Source organism: Littorina saxatilis, linkage group LG10, assembly GCF_037325665.1.
Source record: "Littorina saxatilis isolate snail1 linkage group LG10, US_GU_Lsax_2.0, whole genome shotgun sequence".
NCBI lineage: Eukaryota > Metazoa > Mollusca > Gastropoda > Littorinimorpha > Littorinidae > Littorina > Littorina saxatilis.
This window is the reverse complement of record NC_090254.1, coordinates 25,511,205-25,519,912: the sequence shown is the minus strand read 5'-3', so window position 1 is coordinate 25,519,912 and position 8,708 is coordinate 25,511,205. Positions and strand designations below refer to the sequence as shown.

The 8,708-nt window shown below is 41.9% G+C and overlaps 2 protein-coding genes across 2 annotated transcripts; both read left to right on the top strand.

Annotated features, from left to right (window-relative positions):
* The first annotated feature begins 271 nt into the window (after nucleotides 1–271).
* LOC138978498 (uncharacterized) lies at nucleotides 272–4,091 on the top strand. Its single transcript, XM_070351235.1, has 4 exons — nucleotides 272–427; nucleotides 870–966; nucleotides 2,757–2,910; nucleotides 3,803–4,091. The coding sequence occupies exons 2-4, from the start codon at nucleotides 882–884 to the stop codon at nucleotides 3,906–3,908; spliced, it is 345 nt and encodes a 114-aa protein (XP_070207336.1). The 5' UTR covers nucleotides 272–427; nucleotides 870–881; the 3' UTR covers nucleotides 3,909–4,091.
* A 1,316-nt stretch (nucleotides 4,092–5,407) lies between these two features.
* On the top strand, nucleotides 5,408–8,230 carry LOC138979227 (uncharacterized). Its single transcript, XM_070352002.1, has 2 exons — nucleotides 5,408–5,828; nucleotides 6,848–8,230. The coding sequence occupies exon 2, from the start codon at nucleotides 6,868–6,870 to the stop codon at nucleotides 7,999–8,001; it is 1,134 nt and encodes a 377-aa protein (XP_070208103.1). The 5' UTR covers nucleotides 5,408–5,828; nucleotides 6,848–6,867; the 3' UTR covers nucleotides 8,002–8,230.
* Nucleotides 8,231–8,708: the final 478 nt, after the last annotated feature.

Genomic DNA, 8,708 nt, shown 5'->3' with positions numbered 1-8,708 from the left:
GATAAAAATGTCCATCAAATACCCGTGGGACTTGGAATAAAGTAAAAAAAATTCCATCTCACACGGCATTAAGTCTCAGGAAACATGAATACACGCATGCAGGAAAAAAAATATATGGGTAGCGCCGTATGTATGGCAGCTCGCTTTCCCCGGGGAGAAAGCAGCCCGAATTTCCATGAGGGTAACCTCACTGGACTGTAAATCTTATCCAATCCAAAGGTCTTGCGCAAATAGAGAGTACAAAACCAATAGAACAGATAACACAAATATACGTTCTTTGGCTGGAATCTACTGACCCGGCCTAAACATGACGTATACAGACCACACCCATGGAACTGACTTCTTTATATACTGGCAGCAATGCTAAGAGAATTTATTCAACAAACCAGTGGCATTGTTCCTGAGTGAAAGTTACTTACTACAGAAGGTAAGCTGCAACATTTTCATTTTACGATGTTTAATTTTGCTCACTTGAAGAGAGATTTGTGTTTACCATCTAAACTTTTACTTATAATGTAAGTTAAAACAGAAGACAGATGTATCCTTCAGTAGCTACATCTTTTTTTAATTCCGGTGATACAGAAAATACAATTCGCAAGACAAGTCTGCAGAGTACATTGTGCACGTGCGTGTGTGTGTGTGTGTGTGTGTGTGTGTGTGTGTGTGTGTGTGTGTGTGTGTGTGTGTGTGTGTGTGTGTATTGTGTATGTAAGCGTGTGTGTGTAAGAGAGAGAGAGAGAGAGAGAGAGAGAGAGAGAGAGAGAGAGAGAGAGAGAGAGAGAGAGAGAGAGAGAGAGAGAGTGTACATTTTAAGTTGCACAATTATTCAAATAGGGACCATATTTCATTTCATGACGTCATTGTTACAGACAATCGTCATCATGAAGTGCGTCATCCTTCTCGCTCTGGTTGCCGTGGCTTTTGCCCAGGTCCACCGCCCTGACTTTGATCATGGCGATCCCCTGCGTAAGTTTTGATATGTGAAGCATAAGTGTGACTGTGAAGTGTGCTATGCGTACTGTAGGCCTAACTTCGAGGGACGGCTCATAGTCGTTCACAGAAAGAATACGTCTCAGATAAAAAAAAAAAAAGGCTTACCTCCCTCCTTTCGTTATGTGGCAATATACTAGTTTATTATCACCATACCATGGAAGCTGTTACCATAGCTTTCAGACGGAGAGAAGCATGGTGGCGTGTTGAAACGATAATCCCGACTTAAAAAATAAATTCATTTCGGAAACTTATGTCACTTATGGGTATGGCAATCCGTTTGTTAAGAAATGATGTGGGGTTTTGTTTGTTTGCATTATTGTGTTCAGTTAAATAATGCAATATTTTTAGATCACACAAGAAAATTCTCTCTTTTTTCTCTTTTTTTATATTTTTAAAAAAAATTTTGTGTTACAAAATAAAGATTTTATTTCAATATTAAACACTTGATTATTCACTCAAATAATGAACTGTTTCCCATGAACGGCATTATGTTTACTAGATAATGAATCTCCACAAAACTGTCTGCTTAATAGTGGTCAAATAAAGTTTTATTAAGAGATGATTTGCAAACATTATTTCATCTTATTCTTTATCATTTCCTGAATCCAATAATACATATAGACATGCTATGTTTACTCTGAATTTTTTTTTTTTTTTTAACAATTTTAAGAAAATTGGATAAATTAGACATACGTTTGGATGCTTGGCGGAATCGAGCGGGACCCGTCTCAGTTTTCGGGTTCAGGCCAGCGAAGCCAGGGGCGGACGAGGGGGGGGGCACAGGGGGCACGTGCCCCCCCCCCCCGAAAAAAAAAGAAGAAAAAAAAAGAAGAAAAAAAAAAGATTTTTCTATGCTGATTCTATGACCATTTCTAAGTTCAAATGGCACCAGATGGCACCATTTTGCTTCTTTGGGCAAAAAATTTTTCCGGGGGGGCATGCCCCCGGACCCCCCTAGCAAATTCGGGCGCTTCGCGCCCATCACATTCACTTTCGATTCAAAGTGCCCCCCCCCTTACAAAGCAACTGATCCGCCCCTGGAAGCCTTAGTACATGACATTGTTGTCTCGGTGTTGGCTATGTTTTGTCCCCCCCCCCCCCCCCCGCGGGTTAGGGGGCCAAGAATTTACCCGATGCTCCCCAGCAAGTCGTAAGAGGCGACTAACGGATTCTGTTTCTCCTTTTACCCTTGTTAAGTGTTTCTTGTACATCATTGTAAAGAGTGTGAATGACGTTTTAGTTTAGATGTCAAGCGCTTAGAGCAAGCCTTTTTAACGAAAGTTTTTGATTTAGCGCTATATAAATGTTCTTCTTCTTATTATTATTATTATAATATAGTCAATTTTTGAAAATATTTTAGTCAAGCAGTATGTAAGAAACTTTAAGTCCTTTGTACTGGAAACTTGCATTCTCCCAGTAAGGTAATATATTGTACTACGTTGCAAGCCCCATGAGCAAGTTTTTGATTAGTGCTTTTGTGAACAAGAAACAATTGACAAGTGGCTCTATCCCATCTTCCCCCTTTCCCCGTCGCCTATATAACCCTTCGTGGTTGAAAACGACGTTAAACACCAAATAAAGAAAGAAAGAAATGTTTTGTTTAGTGTGTTTCGGGCCGACAGATTGACTAAATGTTTTTATATCGCATCGCGCGACTTGTTTTCTGTTGTTAACAGCGTATACCCTCGTGCTTTTGTACATCTCTGATAAACTGTATTAAGCGATACTTGAATTTCACCCTTTTTGGCGTTTGTTTTCCACAGATCATGTTGTGATGACTGAAGTAGAAACTCTGATCAAAAGCAACGCTGGTATCAGCGAGACGGACTGTGAAGCCAAATGCGATGCCATGTTTGATCTGGCAGCCGGACACGATGAGCGAGTGACCGATCATCTCTGCGCAGAGGAGTGCAAACAGTGAGTTGTCTCCCTTAGATTAGATCACTGATGAATGCATTGAAACACACGCGCACAGAGAAACACAAACACACACACACACACACACACACACACACCCACGCACGCACGCACGCACGCATGCACGCACTGACATACACGCACAGACGCACGCACACATACACGCACGCACGCACGCACGCACACCAACACACTCAGTCTCACGCACGCACGCACGCGCACATACACACACACACACACACACACACACACAAACACACACAAACAAACACACACAAACAAACACACAAACACGCACACAGAAACACACACACACACACACACACACACACACACACACACACACCCACTCAGAGTATTTTTCGACGTAACGTCTTTAAAAACACCTTCCCATGTAAGTGATTCAGCTCACCACATATGGCCAGTAGTTTACACGGAAAAAGGCCACCCGCCCACTTGAACACTTTCCTAAACTCAGTAGGCAGTCTGTTTCCTGTATAAAGCAGGATTTTGTGTTTAAATGAACTGATTTAATCTGTCAAAAAAAGAGTGCATCGCAAGCAGCCAGGATCTTGATATTTGTCATGTGTCCAAGTTGGTTGTATCCCATATGAGATTTTGAGAAAGTGAGTAGAACTGTTTTAACGGGAACTGTGCCTTCAGAAAGAAAACCGCACGTAGTACTTGCGGGCGTGATTCTACAGTTACTTTTAAATGTACAGACCAGACTGTTGAATAATCATGTACACTTGCTTGGAAAAAGGTGACTTTGAACGTGACTGAAAGTCTAATCCTGTACATTGTTTGTTCTGTTACAGGGGACTTTAAATGTGACTGAATCTAAGATACATACTTGAAAATATATACCTGTACAATGTTTGTTCTGTTTCAGCCAACTGCGAGTCCAGGCCGCCACCGCACACCCACACCCTACCCACCCCACTGAGCACCCACACCCTACCCACCCCACTCAGCACCCTCACCCCACCCACCCCTGAGCAAACTCAGCGGAAATGGAAGCTGTGATTTGATGGTAGTTCTTGTTCCATGTAGTTAGGCTACATGACATGTTTTTTGCTTAATTTGTCTTGTTCATGGTACTTTGGTTTTCACCGAAACATCATTGGAAGGCAGATTTTGTTACATGATCGAACAAATAAAATGTTCTGTCTGAAAAACAAGTGATCAGTGTTTGGCGACTCTTTTAAAAGGTTATTTCTCTCTCTCTCTCTCTCTCTCTCTCTCTCTCTCTCTCTCTCTCTTTGTCTCTCTCTCTCTCTCCGTCTTTCTCTGTCTGTCTCTCTCTCTCACTCTCTCTGTGTCTCTCTCGCTCTCTCTCTCTCTCTCTCGTGTGTCTGTGTGTGTGTGTGTGTGTGTGTGTGTCAGTGTATGTGTGTCAGTGTATGTGTGTCTGTGTGTGTGTGTGTGTGTGTATGTGTGTGTGTGTTATGGTTTGTGTAATGTAGCTCAGTGGTTTTTTTACTCAGTAATTTGCATGCTTTTTCTCTCTCTATGTTTTAGTATGTATTTGTAAAGCGCCTTGAGTCAATTAAGGGACTCGGGCTTAATGTTTATTTTTAACATTCTTATTCTTATTCAGATTGGGAACACGATTTTAATTTTTCGGCTTGTTTACAGGTAATGGAAAAGAGTGAAGAATGCGATTTTTAAAGACATGTCATATTTAATATCTGTTTGCAACAGGCGACAGTGAATAATGAATAAAGTTATCGGTCTCTGAAATAAATGGTGAACAAATAACGTGACAATAAACAAAACGAGTCGTTCTGTGTAAAGATCAGATCTCCTTTTTCGCTTGAGGTAGGGATTACTTTTGCCACGACCGTGTGTATATCCCACTTCCAAACTACACACCAAGTTCAGCTCAATCGACCCGTTTACACCAGAGACAGCGGGACAAACACATAAACAAACAAACAAACAAACAGAGGGAAACCTATACCCTCCCCCCCCCCCCGTTTAAAGGGGGGTGCAAATAAAAACCTTGTCAGATGGGCGCAATGGTCTAGTGGATGAGACATTGGCCTCCCATGCGGGAGCTTGAGTGTTCGAATCTCGGCCGTGCCTGGTGGGTTAAGGGTGGAGATTTTTCCGATCTCCCAGGTCAATTTATGTGCTGACCTGCTTGTGCCTTATACCCCTACGTGTGTACATGCAAGCACAAGGCAAAGTGCGCACGCACACACACACACAGACACACACAGACACAGACACACACACACACACACGCACACACACATACACACACACACACACGTACGGATAATACTGGACACACACACACACACACTCACACATACTCACACACACACACAAACACACACACACACAAACACACACACACATATACACACACACACACACACACACACACACACTCACACACACACGGATAATATTGGAAATGAACAAACATTTACTTCAACTAAGTGCGTGTATTTACACAATTCGCAATCATCTTCATTTCATCGTCTTGTCAATTCAGGTAATCATGAAAATAGCTCACAACGTATGCACTTATCACTGACGATGGACTGACAGGTAAACTGATCCTAGAAATCACGCCTTAGCACACATATCTACACGAACGATAACGTCGCAGGCGTGCGTACTTTAATTGCCGCAATGTAGACCTGTTGCTGTACATTTATACGACTTATACGAACGACTCGTGATACTAAAACTATGCTATTGCTCATCCTCTTAAGCTGTGCCAATCAGAGCTTCATGGGTTATGCGCATTTAATCATACCTTATTGCCGCGTCAAACGATGACAGAGGTGAAAGAGAATCCTTTGCTAAAGGATAAGCTTCCCAACCTCTCAATGCGTTTGCTCGCGGCGATAGAGTTGCATGTGTGTGACTCGTGGGAGGAAAGACCCAGTGCATCCTAGATGGTAAGTACAAGACGACGCAGCATATCAACATTGTCATTGTGAAAAGCTCTTATTATGTTGGTTTTTGTGCTTTCATATCGAAAAATGAATTGCGTGTTGTTTTTCTTTTAATGAACGAAGGCCGTGGAAGAAACTATTGAGATTGTCAGAAGGATATCCCTAAACTGATACAGAATAGTGACACGACGTGTTTAAATTTTTTTTTAAAGATTCTCATTGAATGTATTAATTGTTCAGTAAAATGCACGTTGAAACATCTTTGACAGGCATGTTCGATGTGTCGAAGAACATTTTCCCATTTTAATGTATTCTTTTTAAAGGACAATGCAGTGTTTGTTATTGCTATTGCTACAGTTATTGTTATTGTTGTGTATGTCTGAACATTAGATTCACGCCAAGCACTGACTGACACACACAGAAAGGTTTTCCTGAAATCATGTAAGGCTTAAAAAACTAACAAACAAATAAACCACAACAACTAAGCAATACACTAACATTACATGTAGTCGAGTCACATTTAGATGAACACGAAATCTCCAAAATGAGAGATAAGGAAGAAGATAAGTCTGTCAATATTTTTATGTGCGCACTTCGAATAATGTTTTAGCCGAATATGTGAATCAGTAGTTGTGCACCAAACTCATTTTTTGAGTGGAATGATATAGCATAATGCTTATTGTCTTTACAGTCGTAAAATGCAGACTATCTCCATCATCACAAGTCAACTCATCAATGACTTTCTTTGATAAGCTAGTATTATCTTGGACGTTCTTGAAAACTTTTTGTGTAAATATTTCATTTTGAACAATGACAAATTGACACTAAAATTTTGATTTTTCAGCTGTGCGCATGTCGATTGTATCGCAATGATTATATAAGTTGAACAGGAGTATAGTACATGTATTTGGAATGCGGGTTCCAACAGTTTCTTCTGTTAAATCAGAATTTGCCTTTCTTACTGTGACAGTAGGCTATAGTAACGATAAAGCAATATCCGTATCTATCCTTTCGTTTTGCAGCAAACAGAAACAAACCAAAGATGTCCATCTTCAAAGTAAGCCGAAGAGCACGAACATGGCTTAACAACAGAACTTCCGGTCGACGCAACGGCGCATGCGTCGCGGCCACCATCACTTCCGTTCTCGTCGTGATCGCCATTTTTGGTTTCACCGCTTACAACCTGCATGAAAACCGGTTCAGCCGAAACCAGTTCCAGGTTCACGTCGGAGACGAAGTGGCAGTGTCCCGCTTCTCTGACGACCTGTCTGAAAAGTTCTGCTCAGGATACGAAGTGGAGCTGTGGGACAGAGCTGAAGTGTATTTGCTCCCGCACAGAGCTCAGACAAACGAGAGCTATCACAGAAAGGACGCCTTTCAGATCAGCTACGATCCAGGTATGCTTTTCATGAACACCCTTGGATTCTATCTTCTGGAAAACTCCTCGGTCAAGGTCACAGGTTGTCACCGTCCCGAAGATCCGTCGGACATCCCAGGGGAGATGATTCTTCACAGGGGCGACCTCCACTCCCATAACGGGGGTCATCACGATGACCAAGACGACGAGGTCAAACGCGTAGAGATTCCGAGATCCGCTACCTGCAACTCTTCGCATTCTTCACTCCCCAAACTGGACTACACCGTGACGGAGGAAGGAAACTATTACGTCATTCTGACGGAAAAATCGTGCCATTCCCGTCGGGAACGCCACTCCGACGGTGGTCTGCGCTTGAACGGAACCTTGGAGCGAACGGCGTATGACGTCAGCAGTTTCAAAGACTCGTGCAAAAACCACTACGTCTGTCGCTTCAGCTTGGATTTTGATGACGACACAGATGATGACGTAGTCATTCGAATCCAGAACAACCCCGTGACACCCATGTCCAAGTCTTCGTTCAACACACACTGTCATCCCCGTGTTATGTTTTGGACGGGGATTTTCGGCGGAGTTCCACTGGTTCTTGTGGCTTTCCTCATCGCCTTCTGGGTATGGCTCTTCTGCGTCAAAATGCCCGCTCGTGAGCTACGTCAGTGCCAATGTCGTCATACTCGGAGAGCAAACAGTGTTGCGTCAGTAGCGGAAAGCGCCGGGGGATCGCGATTTAATGAAGAAGCGAGGCTGTTTGACTGTGTTAGCCCTGTAGCTGTTACCTACAAATCGGTACAAGACTCCTAGCATCGTCTACAAAGTAGATAGGATATACTAGAATGGTTGTTTTGATGTGTGCTTGTTTAATACTGATAGGCTACTTATATCTGTCAATGTTCATGGCGGATGTAAATTATCATTATGTGTGAAGGAACTTCCTGACAGAACTTTCCTCTTCTGCTTTGGTGTGGAGAAAGGTTGCCTAACCTGTGTGTGTGTAAGAGAGAGAGAGAGAGAGAGAGAGAGAGAGAGAGAGAGAGAGAGAGAGAGAGAGAGAGAGAGAGAGAGAGAGAGAGAGAGAGAGAGAGAGAGAGAGAGAGAGAGAGAGAGAGAGAGAGAATTGAATTGAATTGAATTTTTTTTAACTTTAAAAAAAAAAAAGAAAAAAAAGAATTGAATTGAATTGAAATTTTTTTTCCGAGGGTGACAGAATAAGCAATGTATACATGCTTTTTTTCATCCGGCCCTCGCCCATTGAGGGGTAACAAACAGGAAGAAATAAAAGATAAGTTTAACTATAGTACAAATGACATATTTACCATAATTAACATGTCAAGCAACCAATAAGACATTTTAAGATGCATTGTGATTCTTTAGCAATGCTTGAAAATTTTATATAACAGAGAAATATGTGAGAAAAAAAATCCTTCATGAATTATATATACTGAACTCCAAAAGAAACGCAAGTTAAGAGTTATTTAGGGTTTTGTTAAAATTCATGCACTAAAGGTGGG